Source organism: Ambystoma mexicanum, chromosome 2p (assembly GCF_040938575.1).
Source record: "Ambystoma mexicanum isolate Mex_15411 chromosome 2p, UKY_AmexF1_1, whole genome shotgun sequence".
In the NCBI taxonomy this organism is placed as follows: domain Eukaryota; kingdom Metazoa; phylum Chordata; class Amphibia; order Caudata; family Ambystomatidae; genus Ambystoma; species Ambystoma mexicanum.
In genome coordinates, this window is record NC_090923.1 from 639,920,871 (window position 1) to 639,947,051 (window position 26,181).

Genomic DNA, 26,181 nt, shown 5'->3' on the forward strand with positions numbered 1-26,181 from the left:
ATGTGTCTCTGGTCATCTTCTTCAGTTACTTCAGCTTCCTGTGGTCTACTTCCTTTGCACTCCAGAAGCCTCACCTTTATACAGTTCAAGCACTCACTAATTTGCAATCTCCACAGCAGTTTACAAAAAGGGGTGTTTGGCTGTCCAGTCAGGACAGCCAGACCCCCCAGTGGGAGCTGGTCCCATTCAGGCACTCTAGCAGACCAAGCACAGGGGGGTGGAAAACTCCTGCCTCACTTCCTGCCTGCCCAGACCCTCTGGAGCCTAGGCAGGGACACCCAAGGGTTCCAACCAAAGGCAACACACACACATAGGCCTCCCCCTCCCAGAATGGTAGAAGAAGGGCTGACAAAGAACAACCACGCTAGTAATGGCAAAAAAGAACGGAGTTAGTACTTGGGTGCGCCTATTGTGCACCACCAAGGCTATGGACAGAATAATTACGCAATAGTTGGTAGAACACATCCACTGCCACCAGCCATAACTAGGAGATTGTCTATGTGACTAAAAAGGCACAAGAGCAGAGAGAAGGGGGAAACTAGGTATCCCTTTTGCACTCCACATAAGGTGGTGTGTGCCAATCTCTCAGACTATAAAATTTAAGGAGAGATCCTACATACCCCTCAATCCTTAAAAACTGTAGTTACTCTGGGATAATGGAAAATAATCTCAAAGGAGGACCCTAAGTGTCCCCAGCAACACTGCCCATACGGAGCTGTGTGCTGCAATAGTAAAAAGCAAATGCCTTTAAAAGTTATGGAAGAAAATAGACTCCATAGGATGGGTACAATATAAAGAATAGAGTTCCAAAAGACAGAGCCTATAAGAATTAATGAATGGAAAAATGCTCCATTCATTCAGGATTTCAGAAAAAGATCCAGAAGTCCAGCAAAAAGGCCTGGGATCTCACTAGCAGAAGGGATGAAGCATAACAATGATAAATCTCCCTAACACTAATGGATTATGTTAAATGCATAGTCTTGCAGCCGCAAACCCACTGTGCAATTCGTAGGGGCATTCTCGTCTGAGAGTTGACAAAAATGACCATTAAGGCCTGATGATACGTTATGGGGAAAGGCTTTCCCTACAGGACCACGTGGAAGTGTTCACTGGCCCACACTACCGGTAGGCTTTCTTTTTCAGCTTGGGAGTACGCCTGTTATGTTTTTGACAGGCTCCTACTTGCATATGACACTCAGTGTCTCTCGCGTCAAACTAGACCATGTTTTCAGCAATTCATATTCTCTCGCAGATGCTTTCAAAAGCCTCCTAGAGAGGAAGGATAGCTCAGGGCAACGCGTTTGTCTCGGAAGCAAGACAGTGCAGCGCAACACAGATTCCAATCCCAATCCTACACTTAGAACCAACTTGCTGCTATTAATCGCGTTACAAATGAACAATAAAATGAAATAAAAAATAAATCAAGCCAGCCACTGATGCAGAGTGGTTTTATAAGCTCCCTCAACGGCTCGCTGATGGCCGTGAATTCCTTGATACATCATGTGCAGTGGTATTACCCAATTTGACCGTAGCCAATTTGATCGTAGAGCATTTGATCACATTTTTTGGGAAGAAAAGAAAAGAAAAGAAAAGAAAAGCGCTGCTCCATTTCCATCAGCCACTGCCTTTTATCATCTATACACCGAACCAGAAACACAAACTCAAGTGTCGACATTGTAAATGTGTTGTGAGAGTCAACAACACATATAATAGACTGTCACTACTGTATATTAATCCACTATAATGCAGATTTATTGTATGCATATACGCCACACTTTGGCACAAAAAAACTCAAAAACGTCTTCCTGTTAAATAAATTTATATTTTTCTGTTCCTCCACTGTGATTTTTTGTTGCGAGCTAGCAGCAATCTAGCTCTCTTACAAGGCCGTAGCGACCTCCTGTAATGCTATTGGCTAGGGAAGCCTTTGACTCAACCCCCTCATATCTCCTCACATTTTTTGGGGACTGCGTTTGCTGCAAATATGTGTGGGGGTAGGTGTACGGTAATAATTGAAAAGGGGGATTAGGTGGCAGGGCTGCAAGAAGGTCTCCCCCCACATATATTTGCGGAAAAAATGATCAAAAAAGAAAACAAAAATGTGATCAATTCCACCACGATCAAATAACTACCAAATCAACCAGATCTGTGTGCAGTAGCTTGCAATCCCTAAAAATTATCTCAGTTTCGAGACATTTGTTGGCGGGGGTGTTTTGTTCAGGGAAGCAACTTTCTCAGGGTCTGGCGTCATCCCTTACGCTGAGAAGATTTTGCAGAACTTGCATTTGTCCTTGAGAGTAAGGTTGGCCACCTCCAGCGCCATGCACACCGTGTCTAGCGTGTCGTCGTGCTGTTCTGTGTCCATGCCGAAAACCAGAATATCATCACTGTAATTTAAACAGCTTGGGATGTGTTTGATGACAGTGGATTTTGCCTGGAAATATTTCTGCCGCGGACGACGCCCCGAAGCAGAGCCCCAAATGCATCAAAAATATGGCAATATATCTCGATTCAGGGCTTAGTTCTAGTGGATGGTAGCCCTTGTTCAGATCTAATTTTGAGAAGACTTTGGCCCCATTCAGCAGGTGTATCATGTTTGTGATGCGTGGGGCTTGATGGCATTCCCTCCTAATTACTTAATTGGGTCGTCTCATGTCCACGCACAGTCGGATAGCCTCTGAACCTTTTTTTTGGTACTGATGCAATGGGCGACACCCACGGCTTGGGCCCTGATGCCGGGTCAATGAAGTCTTCTGCCAGTAACTTATGTAACTTGTCCTCCACTTGCCTTTGAATATTCACTGGTATGCCTCTAGAATGTTGTACCACTGGTCGAACTGTGGGGTCAATTTGTAACTGTATCTGCCTGTGCTTCAGTTTTTCCAGTCCCTTGAATAATGCTGGGAAAAGCTGGTCATTGTTCACCACTGTATTTATGTACTTGTGCGCCATTGATCGATAGAATGCATGGATTACCGCCATGTCCAGTGCAGCATTAAAGCTTAATATGCAGCCACCTTCCAGTGCGTCTATGGTTATCTTCTTAGCCCGTGTCTTGTACTTGCATGTGGCCTCAAAGTAACCCTTGCATGGCAATGGTGTCTTTGGCCTGTATGGATAGATGTCCACCTTGGAGGGTCATAGCCGCGGTGCCTTCGGGATGGTTTTATATACTACTTCGCTAATCACATTTACTGTGGCTCCGGTGTCAGCCAGGAGTTCCACCTGCAAGTTGCTAATTTGCAGTAGCAAGGTTGGGCTATGTTCCATTGGCTGCTGATTTCCCAAAGCATACAAATAACCCTTGCACCTGTAATCATCTACTGATAAGCTTGACCCACTCTGTGATGGATTGTTTGATTATGTAGCGTACATGGCATCTCGCCCTTCTGGGTGGGTGAAAAGATGACAAGTCCTTCTTTCCAACGTTCTTCTGTCATCGGTCGACCTTTCTTCACGTCGCCCACCCCATTTGTGCCTTCCTGATGTTATGGCGGCTGCTGCCATTGTACTGGTCCTTTCCTTTGTTCTTATGGCCCGAGATCCATCTCCCCCATTCACGGCAGGTTCGTCGACTTCCTGCATACTGCCCTGAAGTGTTTTTTCTCATTTGCATGCTAAGCAGTGTTGTCCTGTTGCCGGGCATGAACTTGTGTGGGAATCCCTATCCACACCAGAAACAGAATTGTTCAGCCTGACCACGTGCGGGGATCGTAGTGGCCATTGTGTTTACCATGGCTGGCGGTGCCAGTTTTTTTTGTTCTGCTCATTGAGTCCGCCTGCTGCTGCACTGCCAATTCTGCACTTGCTAGCATTGCTTCCAATGAGGATGACTTCTGTAGTAGTTTATTGCAAAACTCATATCCTGCAATTATTTGAGATGGAAACGCCTCATTGTTTTAACAGATATTGATTGCATAGTGCTTCAACCGTAGCCAAAGGTGCATCAAATATGTGGACATGGTTTCTCCTTTGTGCTTCGTCATGGTGTGGAAGACATGCCTCTCATAATCAGTTTGTATGCAGTGTGAAACATTCTGTTAGCGCCGTTCTCAGCCCCCGAAAGGTGTCCACTGTCTTCAGGTAGCTTGTCTAGGAGTTCTCTTGTGGCTGGCCCCACCGCTAGTTTTAGAAGACATTTTCTTATGTGGTCGTCCAGGGGGCCCACTGTCCCCACATATACTTCAAAGTCCCTTACCCATCTTGCCCATCGGGGTCCCATGCTGCTGGTGTAGCTCAGGTCAAATGTACCTGGTAGTTACAATCATAGTGATTCCTGCAATCGTGCTAGAATTGGGGTGGGTGGGGTCGCAGCCACTGTAACTGGGATGTCTTCATCGGACAGGTCTCTGTGTTTTTGTCATGACCCTCGCCCAACACCCCCTCTGGCAAACCCATTGGCTAGGTGGAGTCAGGACTCAGGCCTCTAAAGCCTGGCATCCTCTTCAAAAGCCTCATGGGGCCAGGCTCATACACCATGAAAAACAATGTTCTTGGGAACTACTTTATTGTATTGTCAGCCAACATGGAGGCATCCACATAGCTTGGTTCCCAATTTATTTTTAAATGTTTTTATTGGCATTTATAGGTATGCAAGAAACAGTTGCGCACAAGATGTGCTTCATATCAGCTTTAGCATGTCTTGTTTGCCAGGTAAACTGCAAAGAACAACAGAGAAAACACACAAGAGAGAAAAAAGAAAAACAACAAACAAAGCAGAAAAACAGTGGTAACAACTTTGACTGTCCTCTTCCTTCTGCCTTGCAGTTTTCCATTCTTCCTACTTCAAGCCCAGAGCCCGACACCTTCGCTCTTCATAGCCCCCGCATGGGGGGTGGCTCAAGGGAGTGCCCAGGCCCAACGTCCTGGTCAGTGTATCAAGCTTACAGTTTGTGCCAGAAGAGTCAACTCAGGGGGGTTTGAAACTTGTGGAGAAGATCATGTCTCTCATAAGGGCCCTCCAAGACTCCAGTGTGGTGCTCACTTCTTCTCCACCCCGGTTGTTCCCTTCCTCCCAGGCTCTTGTTTCAGCGGCAGACCATCTCTCCAGTTCCCTGATCCAGGGTTCAAACCTGGGGCCAGCTGGCGACTTCCAGGCCATAGCGATCGTTCTCTTCACTAGTATATACGCCATGTCCATGACTTTCACTAAGTGCCTGACTTTGCTCAGTCTCGGGTGAGTGCCCAACAGGCACTCTTTGGGTGTCCAGTCGTATATCTCCATTCCCGCTTTCCTGCATGTCTGCTCAGCAGCGTGCAAGAGTTTCTGCAATTTGGGACAGGCCCAAAACATATGGAGCATGTCAGCATGTTCGGAGGGGAACCATGGACAAGTCGGGGAGACTTTATCATTAAAAGCGGCTATCCTGTGCGGGGTCATGTAAGTCCTATAAAGGACATTCTGCAGAAGCAGCCTAAACCTGGCGTTCCGCGACACTTCCTTCGGGTACAGCAGGGCTCTCGCCCATTCACCATCCGTGATTTCAGTCCCAAGATCAGTCTCTGACATCTCTTTCAGGCGCGCACTTCTTGGGTTAGGCCTGTCGTTTATTTGTGTGTAGAGCCTCGATGTCGGTTTCCAGCCATCGCCAAGGTTGTACCTTTCCTGCACAAGAAGGTGCGTTTCTGGCTCCTCAGGCCAAGTGCTCCAATTTTTCTTGGCTACGTGCTTCACCCTTTGGTACCATAAAAATTGGCCTGTGGCAAGCCCATCTTTCAATTGTAATGAATCAAAGTCTGAACAGCCCCTCATCGAACATGTCTCCCCATGTATAGAGGCCACAGTTCTCCCAGCTCCTCTTCGTTGGTAAGTCAGTGGGGATTTTGCATACATCTGTAAGCATGGGGATATCAGGTGTGTATAAGTGTTGCAGTCCAAGCAATGATCTGACCTTGTTCCAGATTTGCCTCCCCAGCTTTACTATCATGGGTGGGTCAGGGGGCCCTATTTGAGTGCTCCATATTATCTCTTTGGGATGCATAGGTGTGATTAGTTGTCGGAGGAGGCCTGTCTCAGCGATGTGTTAGTTGTGCTGCTAAATAGTACCTCTGGAACTCGGGCAGTTGAATGCCACCCTCAGCATAAGGAAGCGTAAGGATGTTCAATGTAAGTTTGTGTCTGGCCCGGCCCCAAAGGAAGTCTCTGATTAGGGATTCCAGTTTCCTGAAGAAGGACGGGGGTATGTAGTACGTTATGTTGGTAAAGTAATAAAGAAAGCTTGGTAGTATAATCATTTTGGAGTTTGCAGCTCTGCCCATCACTGAGAGCGGTAACTTCAACCAGAATTTGATAGACCTGCGCACTCCGCACATTGCTGCCTCCGTGTTACACTTATGAGTGGAGGCTGGGGTGTGCATAATGGTGAGACCAAGATAGCGGAAGGCTTCCGGCTGCCATTGAATCCCGATCTCGGGTATTTCCTCTGTACCCTTCCCTTTAAGCCCAGCGAGGGGGAAGGAGCATGATTTCTGTCTGCTGAATTTTATCCCCAAATATTTCACAATATTATCAAGGATGTCTAATGCAGTTGGTGCATTCAGTCGGGGGTCTCGCAGGTATAAAAGGACATCGTCGGCATACAGGGAAATTATGTTATCTACCCCATTAATGTTGATGCCAGCGTCAAAGAGCTGCCTCCTGAAATAAATTGCCACCGGTTCCAGGCCAAGGATATACAGCATTGGTGACAGTGGGCACCCATGTCTGGTTCCCCTTTGGATAGCCCAAGCCCCCGACACCATTCCTCCTGTCTTCACTCTCGCCACTGGGTCGTTGTAGAGCACCCTCACCCATCGGATGAAATGCTCACCAAGTCCAAACTCCCTCAAGGTCTCGGTCAGCCATTCCCAAAATATTGAATCGAAAGCCTTTATGGCATCTAGTGAAAGTACTGCCAGGTCGTCATTGTACTTAGCTGTTTGAGCCATTATGTGTTAGAGCCTTCTCAGGTTGGCCGTGGTGTTGCGCCCTGGGACAAAGCCATTCTGGTCCTCGTGTATTAGGGATCCTATCACCCTAGAGAGCCTCTTAGCTAATATCGTTGTCAATATTTTACTGTCATAGTTTAGCATCGCTAGAGAGGGCAATAAGAGTCACACTCGTCAGCTGGTTTGCCTAGTTTGAGTATTGGTACAATAACGGTGTCTCTCATACTACTCGGTAGCGTCCCGGTCTCGTATCCCTCCGCGTATACTCCGTGCAGGATGGGGGCTAGGATCTCCTCATAGGCCTTGTAGAATTCTGGAGTAAGGCCATCTGTCCCAGGGGTTTTGCTCGTGGAAAGGGATCTGATCGCCTCTGATATGTCCTCAATAGTGACGGCCTCTCCCAGTATATTTCATTGTTCCTGGCTCAGTTTAGGTGGTCCAACTTCGGCCACGGTATCTTTGATGTCTGATTCGGGATTTGGTCTCTGTGGGCATATAGCTCGGCATAAAAGTCTGAAAAGACATTGTTTATTGCTTGCTGTGTCCTGTGAGTTATACCGTCTTTATCCTTGATTTCTTTGGGGGCCTGCCTGGGTGCTCCCTCCTGCATAGCCAGGCAAGTATCCTGCCTGGTTTATCTGCTTCCTTGTGTGCCTTAAGAGTTCGCGCAGAGAAGTCGAACTTGGACAGCCTCTCCCATGCAATTCTTCACTCTTCTCTGATCTCCTTCAGTCAGGTTTCCTTCTCATTGGTAGGGTGGAGATTGTTCTCTAGGTGTCTGATCTCCTCCTCCTTTGACTCCAGCTCCTTTCTCAGTTGTCTCCTGATCCCTCCTGCTTCAGCTATTATCTTGCCCCTATTTACCACCTTCATGGCATCCCATAGCGTGCTCCATTTCTCAACTGATCCCTTGTTAATATTTATATATTCTTCCAGCTTTTCGCCTAGGGCATCCTTGAATGCTGGGTCCGTTAAAGTGTCTATTGGCATGCACCACATCGGGATAGGTGGTCTAGGGCCCCTAAGGCAGAGCTTTATTAGCAGCGGGGAGTGGTCCGATATTGAACTGCCCAGGTAGCACGCAGATTCGACTTGCAGAGTTAGCTCACTATCGATGAAAAAATGATCTATCCTGGTATGCAGGTCTTGGGGGGCCGAGTAAAATGAGTAGGACCTATCGGTGGGGTGCAAGTCTCTCCAGACGTCGACTAAGTGCAAGTCCTCAATCGCGCTGCAAAGTGCCCGAGGGGCGGGGGTGTTGAGGATACGAGGCGTGGTGGATCTGTCCATTTCTACATTCACCACGCAATTGAAATCTCCCCCCCATAAAAGGATGCCCTCCCTGTGGTGTGTGATTATGGCACATAGCTTCTTGAGGTGAGAGGGGATACCGTGTTGGGGGAAGTATCAGTTCACTATGCACAGCCGAGAGTTCTCCAGCATGCCCCATACGATTACATATCTGCCTTCTTTGTCCGCTTCCACGCCCATCAGGTGAAATGGTATACCCGAGCTCACCCATGTGTATACGCCGCGTGCGTATTTCGAGTAGGATGCACCGCCGCCCTGGCCACCCCAGTAATTTACCAGTTTGTCCATAGTGTCCGTTGAGAGGTGTGTTTCCTGCAGGAGGGCGATTGATACTTTCTTCCTCTTCAGGTAAGAATGTATACGGTTGCTTCGTAGGTAGGAACCCATCCCCCTAACATTCCATGTGATTATCCTGGGTAGTGCGGCCATTGTGTGACTTCGCGTTTTGCTGTGGTGGACTCCACGTTGTATCTGTGATTCGGCAATGCATTGTCGGACTTCACATCTCGCTCTGCTTGCTCAGGTTGGTAAGCTCCGGGGTCCGGCCCTGGGTCCGTTTCCATTTGGCGGATGGTCATCAGAAGTAGGGCAGTCTCAACTGTAACATGAAAACGGTAACTATAACTGGTGCATCCAGCCTCTGCCATAAGGGTACAGTCCTCGGGCGCTCTTGCGCTGCCTGTCCCCATCCGGGTTTCTGGCGCAAGTTGGTGCATGCTGGCAACAGGCCTGCACTTGTCTTTCATGGGTTCGTGGTTTGTGCATATGTGGAGGAGGCCCTGCGAGCCCAGTAGTCGTTTAGCTTTCTCTCGTCGTAGTGTTGCTTCAGTGGTGGTAGTGTACCTCCTCGTTCTAGTGCTCCAGGCAAGGGTTCCGTCTACCACTCATTACTTTCTTCGCCGTGTCTCTCATGGGTGGGTTCCCTGGGCACCTCAGCTAAGTTGTTATGTTGGCCGCGGCCGGCGACTCCAGGAATATCGCTCGTCCCTTATAGATCACCTTTAATCTGGAAGGATAGAGCAGCATGTACTTTAAGTTCAATTTTCTCAGTCGGGCCTTGATTGGGACGAAAGAGTTCCTCGCTCTCTGTACCGACTGTGTGTAGTCAGGGTAGATGGTAATTTTAGAGTTAACCTGTTCTATTACGCCTCCCTCTCTTGAAAATTTCAGGATGACTTCCCTGTCTCGGAAGTTGAGGACCTTTGCTATGATGGGACGTGGGTAGGAACCTGGAGGGGGTTTCTTCTGGAGCAACCTGTGGGCCCTCTCTATGGCGAAGCCCTGTGAGAGCTTCTCTGCTCCTATTTCCTGCTGTATTAAGGATTCTACATAGGCTGTCGGGTCTGCGGTCTCTCTCCCCTCCGGAATGCCGAGTATCCTGATGTTGTTGCGCCTTGCGCGTCCTTCCGCATACCTCCGACCCTGCCTCCAGGAAACACCTTTTTCCTAAGGTCTGCCACCTCAGCCTTAAGGTCCGCTGTATCGTCCGACATATCCTTCTGGGAGGATTCTATGATAGTAACGCGTTCCGTCAGATTGCGGGCATCCTGTCGTATAAGCTGGATGTCAGCTTTGACCTCGCCTAATTTCGTGTCTATAAAAGTTCTTAGGGCTGCAATCGCCTCCAGCACCTGGTTGTCCTTGGTGTTTTCCTCTGGGCTGGCCTGTGCTGCTGCGCCTCTCGATGTAGATGGGGCGGCATGGTGGGACTTCGATGACACAAATTGATCCATCGTGGCGTTTTTAGCTTTACTCCTTGAGGTGGCCATTGCAGGGTCTCCAGGCCCCGTCAAGCAGTGCGGACGTCCAGTACGCTCCTTCGAGCCAGGGAGCGGCGTGACCCTCTCCAGTTTGTCGCTGTCCCCCTCGCAGGGGTTCAGCGCAGCAACTCTCCTCAGTGGCCCGGCCCCAAGTGCTGAGTGGGTGGGCTCTCACCACACCGGTGTCGCAGATAGTGTCGGGGCCAGCGCCCTCTTGCCGTCTATCACAGTCACCACTGCCGGCCAACCCACTAGGTGTAGTGCAGAGGGCAGGATCAACCTGCGAGGTTGTGGGGTTGGTGTACCACTACGAGTGCAGTGCTATGACACTTTGGCGTTACCAAATGCAGGCTGACCAACCCTGTGCTCAGGAGGGTGGCGTGTTGGGTCGCTCACTACTAAGTGTGCTCCTCAGGTCGGCCCCACTAGGCTCAGTTCATCACACGGAGTGTCAGTGTGTGGCGCGTGAGCCCCCGCGGGTTCCATGCGCAGCTAGTGGTGCCTTCATTGGCTCTAGCACGCTCTCCGGGGCAGGTTCCCCTGCTGCAGTCTGTGATGTGCGCCGAGTGCGGGAAGCGCGCAGCACCCGCTTCCGTATTGTGTGGCTCCCCCAGCTCCTCACCTCGCTGTTCCTGGGAGGGGGGGGGGGGGGGGGCACAGCCTTCAGTGAATGCCTTGTCGCGGCCGCGGGGGAGGCTCTGTGTCTGGCCGCGGCAGGCAGCCCAGACTGTCGGCAAGCAGAGTCCTCCTCAGGGAAGCCCCGGTCTGTAGCAGCTGGACCGAGTGCCTCGGCCGTGCACCGTCTCGCTCCCCAACTGCAGGGGGTGCCCAGCACCAGCAGGTCAGTGCGCCTATGGTGTCGTTCGGGAGGCCACTCGGTGCCGCCCCCCCCCCCGATTCTCCGTTGCGCCCCGATGGACTTCGCAAACCAGCTCTGATGGTTTGGCCGCACGCCCAGGTGTCGCCGGCCAGCGGCAGGAGCGTGTGCCCAGACGGCCACGGGGGTCGCTGCCCAGCAGGTCCTGTGCGCGGCCCGGAACCGCTAGCGCGCTGCGGCCGCCATTTTGTGTGCACTGCCCGGAACAGAGGGGGAGCCGGGCTGGAGCGTTGCACCAGGTTCCCTCGCTCTGATTTTATTCCGAATAAGCCGCAAAGCAAAGGTCTTCGCCCCAGCTGCAGCTGGAGCACCGTGTGGAGGTGTAGTTGGGCTCGATGCATCAAGTGCAGGATCAGACTACTGCGGCTCCGACAGAGCTCATGGATTCAACGTCCTCATTCCATGGCTGCTTGGCCACGACCCCCATAGCTTGGTTCCTAAGAACCAAGCTATGCGGTGTAGTGTTTTGGGTGTGGTAGCCTAGGGACTACTTTACCTAGAATATTTTGTTGGGGCTATTTAAACCACACCCGAGCAAGACGACAAGCTTCGTGTTACTTTCCAGCTTGCAACGTGACGCTCACCGTGTCCAGCTATTCCCTCGAACCTCGGAGAAGCAGAACCTGCAAGGAGACAAAAGGAACATCATTAGCAGCAGCATCTCACCTGCAGTCTTCATCTTTAACCACTCGCAGCTTCTGAGAACAGCTTCTTTGAATCTGCATGCCTCCCGGACAGAACAACCTGAAAAAGGAAAATAGAGGCAACATTAAAGAAAGCAGTAGAGACATTTACAAATTACAAACTGCTCAAAAGGCTTACCTGGCTGGTCGTCTCTCAGCTGGCACCACTCCGGATATTCCAGTCGCGCTGAAGAACACCGCGACCTACAAGGAGGGAAAACACAGGTTAGCAAAGGCTGCGCATAGCGCTTACTTACCGCATCATAGCGCTCTTAATGCGCCATCTTTTACCACCGGGGCTCAACCAAGCCAGTTCGCCACGCTGAAGCTCTGCATACCTAAGGGAGAAAAAAAAGACATTTTAAACAAAGAAAGGCATGCAGGATAGCAACAAAACTAAAGAACAGCAATAAGACCTACCTGAACAATATCAAACGGGCCGGCGTCAGTGAAGTAACTGGACTGCACTCGCCCATGAAAGACAACGCGCCGATGCAAAGAAGGCAGGACGGAGTGCACGCCAAATTCTCCCACAAAGTGAGGAGAGGGCGCCAGAGGCACTGAAATTATATGGGCGGTGGAGGGAGGATACTTACCCCAGTTGGTCAATCTTGAACACAGTCCTCCTGTATTTTCATGCAGAACCTTCTCCGCAGACCACATCAGGGCAAAGCTGAGAAGCATACCAGCAAGTAACCCGGCTGAGTGGCGTCCCTGTGGATACCAGGTGAGCATAACAGTTTTTCCTTCACTAGTGGTGTGTGCACAATCCTTGTCCTGACAGTTCAATGGATAAGAATGTGTCATTTGATCGTCTTCCTGCTGTTAGTGTTGCACCCCTTTTTATGCTGGAGTTCTCATCGGTCTCTTGCCACGCTGTGTCACTGATTTGTCTGTGTTCGGCATTGCCGGCACTCCTCTCCAGTGCTCCACTTCCCCCGGGCAGTCTCAGGCACTGGCGCAGAATGCCAGCCTCGTCGCCAATGTTACGGGGTATCCTGTGGAACCACCACGGGGAGCCCGGTATACCCTGGCTTTCCTTCACGCACATGGCGCCTTCACCGCAAGAAAGACGCAGAGCTAGAAGTGCAGTTTCAACCTGCTTTCTTCTTTGACTGCTCCACGAGACTCCCCATGCTCCCAGTAACTTCCCTACCTCCTACTCCTGTGAACACCACCTCCTCCCTCACAACTAGATCATTGTGCATGACATCAGAACAAGTGAATGACGAGACATGTTACTGTTCATAGGAGACAGCACAGTGTCATTGGCCGGATTGTGGAGCATTTGCCTATAGTCCTGATGGGTATTATCATAACTAGGGGGGTCAAGCGTTTGTGATTCAGATGCTCTTGCAAATTTGTTCATGAAATGAATGCCTGAAAAGTGGTCACTTATCCAAAAAGAATTTATAGTTTGCTTTTTGGTCACATTTTAAGCAGCCAAAATGTTTCACGCAAAAGGCAGCATTTAAGGGTCATCAATCATATAAGGTATGGATTATGACAGTTGCTGTGCTGTTAGTCTGGTGCGCTGAAACATCAAACAAAGCACACTAAATTACTATCTAAGAACGACTGGTGACAGCCAGGCACAGGTTTTGGAGAGGTATGGGACCATAATATTATAGTTTCAGTCCACCCCGGTCTGGTAGTTCTGAAGTGGCCTACACCACCTCCGAGGGCATATCATGAACCCTCCATCCCCCACAATGCAAAATCCAATCATTGGTCTGCATGAAAGGGCAAGAGAAGGCTGCAGAAATAAGGGTTGATAGCACAGATAGCGATCAAAACAAGCCGACTAGCCATCCAGCAACTTTTAAAGACTGATAGACACTGGGGCTTCTTCATAGTTCGATATAGGAGGAATAGTATATCATTGTCAGAGAACGGTATCCCTTTGGTGTTTGAATTCCTACATGATGGAGCCTTATGGGATTTGAGATTTGATAGGGTAAAGTCCAACACTTATTAAGCACAAAAACATATCACCTCAACCAGGAGGCATCATGGTGCTGAAACAAGTGGGCCAAGAGGACCCAAAGACAGACAGAGAAACAAAGGGGCCCACCCCACCAAGCCCACCGTCTTCCGACTCACGGAGGGAATAGAATTGTCTTTAGTTTGTTGCAGAAGTCCAAATGCCTTTGAATCCCCTGCAGACTCTTTGGTAAGCAGTTCCACAACTGTACTACCTGAACAGAGAAAAAGCAACCTCCCCTCTTTACTAATCTAAAGGAGAGTACCATAATAAGATTGGAGGAAGCAGAGAGCAGGCATCTCCCTGGGACAGATTTTGGGAGCTTAGAGTCAAAGTTGGCTAATTTGCCATACAGTGCACAATGCACAATGTACAGCGTCTTGAACTTTGTTTTTCCACCGGCAGCCATTGAAGAGCATGCAAGATCGGGGAGATCTGCTCTTTCCGACCAGCTTTCACCAGTACCCTGGCAGCTGCATTTTATATTCTTTGAATACGACAAATGGCCACCTTAGGCAGGCCAAGGTATAAGGTGTTGCAGTAGTCAAGCTGGCTGGAGATAAAAACAATTTGATTTTTTTGTGAAAAATCCCAAAGATATTTGAGAGACCTCAGATGAAAGAAGCATGCACTCGAAACTTGAGATATCTGTCTCTCCAAAGATGGCGAGGAGTCAAGCCAGAAACCCAGGTGCCTGACTTTTTAATAAGGCAATGACCAGTTAGTTAGTGAGGGGGGCAAAATTGAGGCACCCATTCAGATACTTCTGCTGACCCATAGATACCACTTTGTGGTCCAATTGTATATGCTGAACACGTCAACAGCACAGTCTTCTGAACCTTAAACTTGAGCCTGCTTGGATGCATACAGCTATTGACCTGCTCCAAAACTTGATTTCAATCTAGTTCCTATCTGCATATCATCCACTTCAAGCTGAAAAATTTTCTGAGTATGTCCAGCATAGATGTAAAAACGGACACCAGCCGACCCCATTATGTGAGCAAATGGTCTCATGTACAGATTGAAATGGAGTGGGCTTAAAGAAGAGCCCTGTGACACTCCACAAGAGACCGATTTAGCTGGATTCAAATGGTGGACAGACCACCACCTGTGATCTGTCAGATAAAAAGGAGGCAAGCCACTTCAGAGCACCATCTCTCACCCCCAGACTACTTCATCTGGACAAAAGAATATTGTGATCTACAGTGTCAAATGCTGATGAGATGTCCATAAAATGAGAACCCCAGCACCACCACAATGAACTGCCCATCTTAAATCGTCCACGAAGGCCAGCACAACCAATTCTGTACTATGGCCAGATCTAAAACCAGACATATCAAGTCATCCCCGTGATTCTTCATAGTGCTTGGAGTTGTTCTGTAGCAAGACTCTCCATGATCTTGCTAACATAAGGACGACGAGAGATGGGTGGCTAGTTCATGCAACAAGAAGGATCTAATGAAGGTTTTTTGAACAAAAGAGTCACAGAAGCCTTTTTAGAATAGTTTGAACAATGCAGACTGAAAGGAGCTGTTGATGATTTGACACAGCTCCTGTGCAATCACTTCACGGACTGCTATTAAGATCCTTGCTAGACAGGGATCATAGAAGGAGGTGAGCTTGGCTAAAAAAAAAAATTAAAAAAAGAACATTATTAAATCATCTGAGAAAAGGCTGTACAAATCTCCCTCCATCTTCTCAGATAGTATAGTCAGCGATAATTGAGACTTTATGAGAGCAATGGCAAGAGGATTTAAAGGGTGGAAACACCTGTTGAGGATCTTCTAAAGGGTTTATGGTCTTTTCATCGAAAAAGAAATGCATCGATGAAAAACCATCGAATGTAAATGCATCTAAATGCTATCTTTTACAATATCCATCGAAACTTATCCATCGAATACAGCAATGGGCAATTTCCGTGGATATTTACTTTTAAATGTAAAAGGTAGCATATCGATTCCTTTATTTTCCATGGTAAAACTTTACATGGAGCTGTCCAGTGCTGAAATTCAACACTGGCCAGCTCCCTGCAACGTTTTAATGTTTATTGTATATTGGGGGAGGTTCACCCCCAGCCCCTCAACATCCCCCCTTAACCCTAAGCACGTGGAGCTGTCCAGTGCTGAAATTTCAACATTGGCCAGCTCCCTGCAACGTTTTAATGTTTATTGTATATTGGGGGAGGTTCACCCCCAGTCCCCCAACATCCCCCCTCAACCCTAACCACGTGGAGCTGTCCAGTGCTGAAATTTCAAGCGCTGGCCAGCTCCTTGTAACGTTTTAATGTTTATTGTATATTGGGGGTTCCCCCACGCTGCCCCTTAACCCTAACCATAACCCTAACTCTAAGCCTTACCCTAGCCCCAACGCTAACCCTAAATCTAACACTTAATCTAACCCCAACCCTTAATCTAACCCTTAATCTAGCCCTTTATATCCCTTTATAGGGTTTCTGGTGTTTCCATCGAAATTATCCATCAGAATTCATCCAATGAATACGCAATTCAATTGATACATTTCGATGGATAGGAATTCAATGGAAACACCAGATACCCTTCTAAAGAGTTTGCTCCTCTGGAGGTGCATAGATCATACATTATTAATTCCTCCTTCGGAGTCAACCCTGGTCTCAGTTCATGGTAGGTGGCTTCATTCTAGCTTATAGAGTTGGTGGACATCAAGTAATTCAAGTCTACCTTTTTGGTGACAATAACGTCAGCTCATGGATTAATGGAAAAAAGGGGCTTCGTTTGGTATTTATCCTATTTCTGAAAGTGGAATTAGATGCTTTTACAGTGAAATGTGAGCCAGCATTTCTGACTTCAGTGTCTAACATTTCACAAATCACGAGACATTGTTCTGACGTTTTCTCACCTGTATTCCTGCCCCCATGCAGAGAGGACATGCCATTGTTTAGTTTTTCAGAGAACAGTACTGACATTCATAGGGAGCCGATTCCAGAAAGAATTACATTTTGTTTGTCTGGGATTAGCAGGGCATGGAAGAGTCAGATGTGTCCATTAGCCACTGCAGCAGGTCTGTGTTAACTATGTCATACACTCGAGCAGGAAGACCTCTTCCTAAGAAGATCCAGGGTCGATCGACAAAGAGAATGGCAACAATACACACTGTTTCCAAGCACTAGATTGTAGGACAACTACATGGGTTGATCCAAATTAGTTTGTTAGACAGTACAAATTGAACTGTAACACCCAGGCAGCCAATAGTTAGGCAAAGGTGCTCTGCACCCTGGTATTCATTAAGGATATTTATGTCATGATCACTTGCCAATGAAAACAGTAATGGGTATGCATCAGCACACTTTGGGGTCTGTATGGTTAATCATAGGGTCCAGCCCACCTCCAACTTTGGCATACCTCATTGGTTAATACGGGGATCAGGGAGATGGAGGTAATGAGTAGATCTAAGTTACTCCTCGCCTTAATATTTGTCGACACTCTACAGTTTCTGCTCTCGCTCCTGACTAAATGGTATTGGAAATAGGTTCCTGTTAAGGAGGTTGGTACTGCACAAGTACTGGGACAAGGAACAGGAAGAATAGGAATAATGAATATTACCAGTAAATATATCTATGAATGCCTATTTCGTTTGCATGCAACTTGATACTAAAACATAAAGATAATAATGTTGCTTATTTGTTTCGATACTTTTAAGAATACATGAATTTGTTTAAATAAACATAGTAATAGACACATTTGGTTCATTGTGGTTCATTAATGTCTATGTAAACATTTTCCTTTGAACGTGGTACTAGAGTATTTGCAATGTTCTTGCGAAGACCAATGCTGCCTTGCCAGGAGTGCACACTATGCCAGTATTCACAAATACCCCTTTAGTTACTGTCTGGAAGAGAACCTTACAGCTTATACTCTTACTACCAATGTACTTCATTATCTTGGTATGCTATGCGTGTGTTAATTTCACCTCTGAAACACCACATCATCATCTAAGAATCCTGCTTTTCTCAAACCTAATAAATTCTAAATAAGCAGCACTAATCTTCGCAATATGGCAAGTAACAAAGACTTATTTCGGCCCATAAATAGCCTCATGAACACACCTTCATTACATTTCTTGATGCCGCAGAACTGATGCCTTACGCTCTGGTCAGTGGTGTAGCACCAAGGACCTTGTGGATCATTAGTTGGGTTTCTGCAGTAATTTTCCTCTAGGCCATTCCTTGCATCAGGAGAATATCTGGGTAATGGAAACAAAAATAGGAAGGGGAGATAAGAGGGCCCAAAGGAGGAATATTTTTCATCATGTTGTTGCAAGGCTCTCTGCCCAACATCCCATTCCCTTTAAACCTGTCTTCATAATGTATTTGGCTTAATGGCTCTCAGGACACCTTTTCTCCACCACAACCCTGCCAGAGAAATCACAGAGCAACAGCAGTGAGCCACCTACACAACCCTCTCGATACCTCTACAGTGAATCAGAAAAGTGCAGAGATCTGAATCACTAACCCTCCACAAAGGCATTCTCAAGCCAAACATTCACTCTGCAGGACTGTCTATTTACCCGCCCTTAAATGATAGTATACTTCTTTGCCGTGTCCTAATGAAAATAAACAGATGCTGCCCGCTGTGCTCCCATACAATCACTGCATACTAATGATCAGGTAACTTGTAGTATGGGAGAATCTTATAAGAGCACTGTGAATGAATGTAATTGCTATGAAATGGTACAGTTTTGGAGTGTGGAAAAGGTTATGGTTTGAAGGTAACCGCAGCAAATGGGCTGTGCACCAGACTGGCTATAACTGTCGAAGGTATTATCTTAACCTCCATGTAATACATTATGATGGTTATCTTAAAGACATGTCAGTGCAATCATTACATAACTCAACCCCTTCTTTTATTTAGCCTTCTTAATGCTAACAAAGGAGTCATTATTGATATCTGCACTTATTGCAGGAAGCGCCCTTCACCACTCCACCCTCCCAACATCCATAGATTGGTCTACCAGAAGCAAAAACATGACATCCACAAGAGGAGTTTGTCATCATTGCTTCAGCAGCTTCTCTCACCCGCTTACAAACACACATACATACATATGCGATACATTACTCACCGTAATCGTATTTCTGATGCTTGTATCTGCTTAGATTCACATGCTTTGCATAGGCCGACATCTAGTGGAAGCTGCGGAGTATTACAGTTTGTTTTTCGAAACTCGAAAATGGGCGTCGACACAGGGCGTGCCAGTAATACTATCCCTAATGTGACGTCCACTGTACCCATGATCCCTCACGCGTGTAGGACCCTCAGATTGTATTTTTTCTGACATGAGGTAGCATGAGGAGAAGCGCGAGTACAGATGATCCAAGCAGATAGAAAGAAAGGTAAGACTACAAGCATCCAATGCCCTTCTCTCAGAGGGGAGGAAGGGTGGGTTACATGTGAATCTAAGCAGATACAAGCATCAGAAATACGATTACGGTGAGTAATGTATCCCTTCTGAGGCTTTTGGAATCTGCTTAGATCACATGCTGTGCATAGATTAGCGAGCAGTACCTGAAGGAGGTGGGATGTGAGAAGGGTCATGAGCAAATAAATGTCTTAAAAACGCTTGTCCCACTTAAGTATTTGTCTTGGAATGGGTGTCAATGCAGTAGTGCTGAGTAAACGGGTGAATAGAGCTCCAAGTAGCTGCTTTGCAATGGTGTCAAGGGGGACATCTGCAATGAAAGTCAGAGTGGCCCCAATGTCTCTTGTAGAGTGGGCTCTTGGCGTGAAAGGCAGAGTTTTTTCAGAAAGGGAGTAACACAGATGGATACAGTTAATAATCTACTTAGAGATGGCACCTTTAGAGACGCGATCCCCCTCTCTGCCTGTAGCTACGGAGACAAACAGTTGGTCTGTTTTCCTTAAAGATCCAGTCTTGTTTACATAGTAGAGGACCGCCCTATGCACATCTAGGGTGTGTAGTTTCACCTCAGCCGAGCTCTGTGGGTCTTGGAAGAAAGCCGGAAACTCGATGGACTGGTTCACGTGGAATTTAGAAATAAACTTAGGTGAGAACCTAGGATGTGTGCGCAAAACCATTTTATCTTTATGGACAGTAAAGAAGGGATCTTGCACTGACAGAGCCTGAATTTCACTGACCCTTCTTATAGATGTAATTGCTACTAAGAAGGCTGTCTTATAAGTCAGGTGCTTGAGACTGCTTTTATGCATGGGCTCGAATGGGGGGCCCATGAGTTTAGATAGCACCACGTTAAGGTCCCATCCTGGTGGTGGGTTTGAAATAGGAGGGTGAAGTCTCTTTACTCCTTCCATGAAGGCTTTAACTACTGGTACTTTCCACCACGACACCTTATTATGGGAAGTGGTGTATGCCGACAGAGCTGCCATGTGTACCTTCACTGAGTTAAAAACCAGTCCTGCATCCAGCAGGTGGAGCATGTATGTAACAATAGTGGAAGGAGTGCAATCAACTGGGTTGATTTGTTTATTCTGGCACCAGATAACGAATCTCTTCCATTTGTCAAAGTAGCAGTGCCTCGTGTTTGGCTTCCTAGATTCTTTTAGGATGTCCATACACCTCTGTGGTAAATTGAGATGTTCAAACTCTATGACCTCAGGAGCCATGCTGCCAGGTTAATTGAGTTGGGTTGAGGATGTACTGTTTGACCTTGGTGCTGGGACAGTAGGTTGTACCAGGACGGAGGTTTGATGGGTTCGCACACCGCTAATCTGCGTAAGTGTGGGAACCAAGGTTGTCTCGCCCACATGGGAGCAACCAGGACGAGCGTCATCGATTCTCTGTTCATCTTGTTGACCACCTTCCTGATGAGGAGTTGGTGGAAAAGCGTACGCAAACATTCCTGACCAGTTCATCCACAGGGTGTTCCCCTGGGAGTCTGGTTGGGAGAATCTGGATGCAAATCCTGGGCATTGTCCGTTTTCGCTTGTGGCGAATAGGTCTACAGTGGGGAAACCCCACTGAGAGAAGATATCTTCTACGACTTCTCTGTGTAGACACCATTCGTGTTCCTCTTGGAGGGGTCTCTGCTCAGAGCATCCGCTAGAGAATTGAGATCCCCTGGAACATGTTGCGATGACAGGAAGATGTTCCGTCTGAGTGCCCATCTCCAAAATTTCTGGGCAAGCTTGGACAGATTTGGCGAACGAGTCCCTCCTTGCTTGTTAAGGTAAAACATGGCTGTAGTGCTGTCCGTCCGGATTTGCACTGACAGGTTTAGTAGGTAGGGCTCGAACGCTTGAAGCACTCTGAATACTGCCAGAAGCTCTAGCAGGTTGATGTGATTCTTGGCCACTGAGTGAGACCAGAGAGCCTGAGCTGTGTGGTGGAGATGGTGAGCTCCCCACCCTGTCAGGCATGCATCGGTTGTGACTACCGCCTGTATCTCGGGATCGTAAAAGAGTTTCCCCTTGGACAGATTTTCTCTTGTCCATGTCATGATGCCCGCTCCCGGGGAGCCGGTTCAAGCCCTGCGTCTCCGAAAGCGGACATCCAGTCCCCAAGGAAAGACCAAGCAACCCCATATAGGGGCCCTTTGGACAGTGTCCTGGCGCCTATGGCGCCAGGCTCATAAAAGACATTAGTCCTGGCGCCATAGGCGCCAGGCTCATGGGAGTGCTTGGGTGCACTTACCTGATGCAGACCATGCTGCAGGTTCCCGGCCTCCTTGAGGCCTGAAAGGAACTACTTTACCTTTGGGACTAATTTACCATCCGGGCGTGGTAGGGGAAGGATACATACCTGATTGGAGGAAGGATACATACCTGGAACTTCTTCCAAGGCTATTTAAACCCCACCCGAACAGCCACACGTGCTTCGCGTTGTTCTGCATCTAGCAGCTGGACGCTCACCGTGTCAGCTCCTGCAGCCTGACTTCTGCCACGCCTACCAGCACCCTGGATCACCTGCAAAGGAAGAGACGAAGAGAACAGAAGGAGGAAAAGTCCTTACCTGCTAAATCCACATCCCGGAGACATCTCGCCGACAATCCTGAAAAGGAAGACTTTAGTTTAAAAGCTCATCGCGTCGATCGCTGCAGCGCTGCATTCCACTCACCTTTACAGGGCGCCTCCATGTCCATGTTCAGCAGCGATCATCCGGATTCGCAGTCACGCCCCAGCGCCTAGGGAGAAAAAGACCAGAACAAAAGGTGAGAGAGAATGAAATAAGGAAAGCTAAATCTCCATGTTAAGACTTACCTGTTTATTCATTCCCTCTTCATTTCGGATCCGCGCCGCATCCTGGCATCCTGGGGAAAAAGGGACATCGGCGTTAATGAGCGAATGAAAAGACATTACCAAAAAAATGCTCATTAAAGACTTACCCGATTTCTACAAGGATTTCACCTCACATCTCGGGTCGGTGCCTGTTCCCCGGCATTCCCTACCCTGGCCCCTATGGGGGAAAAAGACACTAGCATTAGTACATTAATGCATGGACACAAGGGGAACCTCGTATCAAAAAACTTACCTGGAAGCCAAGCAAGTTTGGTTCTCACCAATCCGAAAATCCAGTGAAGTAACTGGATACCAACGAGCCCCTGCATCAGAAGCAGGATGGAGAGCTCGTCCTTCCAGACCCTAAGGTGAGACGCTACGAGAAATCACAGAAGGGTTTCGAGGAGGGTGAGAGGGGAAAGTGGGAGGCCGATTGCATTACCCCGCAGACAGTTAATCCCCTATTTTCGCCTACAGAAGGATACTTCTGTGAGCCAGGCAAGCCAGATTTGGGGGCCCGGTCCAGTCCGTCTTCCGAACCCTGCGCATCACCTTAGAAGAGGTCACAGCAGCGCAAACCAGGCCAGCGCCTCCGTGGGAGTCAGGTGAGCGTAACAGTCCACCGGTGAAGGCTTTGTACAAGTGTTGGCGAAACGACCAGTAGATCGTCCCACTGACCACTTGCCTGAGACCACTGTTTCGCCAACCATTCCTGCATGGGACGCATGCGCAGGCGCACATGGGGGACCAGGTAAATACATGACGCCATCATGTCCAGCAAACGCATTGCTTTGCGTACCATTATCTGGCGACCGGCCTGATATTGCGGAATTTGCAGCAGTATATTCTGAATTCTTTCCTCGGAAGGAAAGGTCAACCCCTCTTGAGTGTCTTAGATAGCTCTTAGGAACTGTTTGGAGATGCTTGGCACCAGACTTTACTTTTTCTCGTTTATTGAGAAGCCCAATTGAAGGGGATTGTCCTTTGAATGTTTGTTCTGCAAATTACTGGGGTCTCCCCCGTGATGAGCCAGTCGTCCAGGTAAGGGTACACCGGGATTGCCTCCCTGCGTAGGTTTGCTGCCGCCACCGCCAGTACTTTGGTGAATACCCTTGGAGCCGAAGCTATCCTGAAGGGGAGTACCTTGAACTGGTAGTGCCGACTGTCCACCTTGAAGCGCAAGTACTTTCTGTGCGCTGGGAGCATGGAAATATAAAAATAGGCATCTTTCATGTCCAATGTTGCCATGTAATCCCCCTTTTTTAGGAGGGGGATTACCTCTTGGAGAGTAGTCATGCAAAATTTTTGGGGCTTGACATACTTGTTTGCAGGCCGTAAGTCCAATACTGGGCACATTGTCAAATCTTTTTTTGGCACAAGGAAGTAAGTTGAATAAATACCCTTGTTTACCTGGTGTCCCGGGACGAGTTCTATCGCGTCCTTTGCTAGCAGATTGACGATCTCCTCGAGGAGGATCTTCTGGTGGTCCAATGAATGTATTTTTTGTCATGGAGGATGGTTCCCGGGACGCTCTAACAGTTCTATGCAGTACCCTGCGGATACTGTGGACAGCACCCATCTGTCTGATGTGATCCCTTCTCAAGCTTGGGTGAAGTTGGAAATGCGTCCCCCTACTGGGGTTGCGTGAGAAGGGACCCTGAACGGAGCGTCACTGTTTTGGTGGAGGCGTGCCGCCGCCTCTACTGACGCGGCCTCTACCTTTACCACGTCCTCTTTTATTACCCCTGCCATAACCCTGGGTAGACTTCTGGTTGTTATTGTTCCATGGTGTACCCTGTCCCTGGGAATAGTTAGATCCTCTCTGGGAATTTTGTCCATGTGGGCGACGAAAATTGCCACTCCCTCTTTGATTAGGGGGTTTATTGGTTAGTTGGCCTAGGGATTTGAGTGTCTCATACTCATCTTTGGCATTTTACAGCGCGTCCTCGACCACCTTAGCAAACAGATCCAGCTCCACTGGTTTATCGAACAATGATGCTTGGGTTTCAGCCTTGAATCCAGACTGCCGTAACCAAGCGTGTCTCTTGATAACAGTCCCTTCTGCTATCAATCTGCCGGCATTATCCACGGCTGTTACGCTCACCTGGACCCCACAAGGGTGTCGATCGGACCCGGACAGCTGCGGTCTCCTTCAACGTGATGCGTAGTGCAGAGATGACTGTCTGGACTGGCCCGCCTAGTCTTGTCTGCTGGACCCGAAGAAGTATTTTCCTGCAAGTGGAGACAGGGGTTAACCACCTGTGGGTTTTAGTGATGGCCTCCCAACTGTTCTCGCTCTCCCCCACTAATCACCTCCGATATCCCCTTAGTAACCTCACCTTATGTTCGTAAAAGATGAGCTCTCCATCCTGCGTGTCTTGCAGGAGTGCGTAGATACCAGTTACTTCACTGGTTTGAAGGCATTGGGAGAGTTCCGGTAAGTATTGACTCTGAAGTCCCCAGCGGGATAGGTAAGTATCAAGTTCAAAGAGTTCAATGTGCCCGATGTTCACTCTTGTCCCCTTCCTTCCTTAAGTTGCAACTGAGTTCGTGAGAAGGTGGTCTCGTAGCTGCTGCTGGCATTCAGGTAAGAGTCTGTGTTACCCAACGCTCTCCGGTAACTATTGCATGCGTTAAAGTGTTGTTTTTCTCCCTCTTTACAGAAAATTTGGAGAGTTATGGAATAATACCGCCGGTGGTAAGTCTATGGTGGTAAGAGGTGTATTTGTTGATTCCCTTGGCTTACCTTGTTTTTTCTTGTGTCCCCTAGGTGCCGGATTACGGCGAAGAAATGATGGAGACAGTGCCGGATCGAAAGATGCTGTGAGAACTGGTGAGTATGGTGCCGTGCTGGAGCTGACGAAGCGACACGTGCTGGACTGATGTACTTTCCAGGTCCGGAGATGAAATGGTTCCGGAATTAGGTGAGGAATTTGAAATAAGTTCGTTTTCTAACCTTGTCCTTTTCTTCTTTATTCTAGGAGCTTCGGATTCGAGGCGGGCGTGGCAGAAGACTGGATGCTGGCTGCAGGCACGCGGGCGTGGCAGAAGACTGGATGCTGGCTGCAGGCACGGTGAGCATCACGCTGCTGGATGCAGAATAACGCGAAGCATGTGCTGCTGTTCGGGTGTGGTTTAAATAGCCTCCAAAGTAGTTCCAGGTAAGAAGTTCCCTAGAGCCACGCCCGAGTAAAAAATAGTCCCTGTAACAAAATAGTCCCATCCAGGCCTCATGTAGGCTTGGACTCTTTTGCAGCATGGTCTGCATCAGGTAAGTAAAGTCTATGAGCCTCGCGCCTATGGCACCAGGGCTGATTTCTATGATTAGCCTGGCGCCTAAGGCGCCAGGACTGAACCAAGACACCACCTAGCCGGGGATGCTGAGGTTTAAACAAATGTCTAGATGCCTGCTCCTTGAGCTGAGGGCCTTGGTCCTGATTCCCGGGGGTAGGCATCATGACAGCGGCATCAAAGGTTGCTTTTAAAATGCAACCGGACACTGCTCTTCCCTCTGCGGAAAACTTGTGCCAATTGGCTCTTTAAGGGTTCTGGGGCGGAGTCTATGAGTGGCGTGACTTCTTCCCACTGGTGGCAGTTTTAACTGGCCAACAGGGTGGTGGAGTTGGCAATCCTTGTCTGGTAGGCGGAAGTGGAGGCTACCTTCCTGCCCAACCCATATAGTTTCTTGCTCTCCTTGTCGGGATGAGCTTCGGACGATGACAAGGGTGTTCCCGCCCTCTTACGGGTGTTTGTAACTACCCGGGAGTCCGGCTTCAGATGCCCCCTTATGTATAGTGGGTCTGATTGGGCTGCCCTGAAAAGTTTCTCAATCCTTGGGTTCACTGCCCTCGTGAGGTTGGGATTTATAAGTGAAGGGTCTATTCTTCTCTGAATAGACTTAAGGATCTCCTTTCTCCTACTAACTCCTCAGCGAAGTCTCTCTCTTCCTGAGCACCCTGGGTGTCAATGTGGAAGTGTTCTGCCGCTCGGGACAGAACTTCATTCAGGTCAATGTGGAAGTGTTCTGCCGCTCGGGACAGAACTTCATTCAGGTCAATGTGGAAGTGTTCTGCCGCTCGGGACAGAACTTCATTCAGGAGAGGTTGATTGTCGACAGGGGAGTCGGTAATCGGGGGTTCTTTCTCTACCGGGGAATCTACTCTGTAGGTCTCAGGGTCTTCCTCTTCCTCTTCTTGGTCCTCATCATCCCCATAGTAGCCCGTATCAGTTTGCTCTTCCAACATGCCCAAATCTAGATCCTAACAAAAGGATGTATCCCCTTGATATTGAGAGTAGGGCTGTATGTAGAAGGGGTCCGAAGACCATGTTGGGGCTTCAAACCGGGACTTCTTACTTGGAGGTATTGGATCCTTAGAGCCTGAGGGTGCTGACCCGTCGGTTATAGGAGAGAAAG

At 48.3% G+C, this 26,181-nt stretch overlaps 1 protein-coding gene across 2 annotated transcripts in view; it reads right to left on the reverse strand.

Annotated features, from left to right (window-relative positions):
* The window catches only part of MST1 (macrophage stimulating 1), a 1,288,434-nt gene that overhangs the window by 880,090 nt on the left and 382,163 nt on the right, over window positions 1-26,181 (reverse strand). For both annotated transcript variants that reach the window (XM_069644177.1, XM_069644176.1), the window contains exon 6: window positions 17,624-17,760. In XM_069644177.1, coding sequence (XP_069500278.1) covers window positions 17,624-17,760 — 137 coding nt within the window. The remainder of the gene's footprint in view (window positions 1-17,623; window positions 17,761-26,181) is intronic.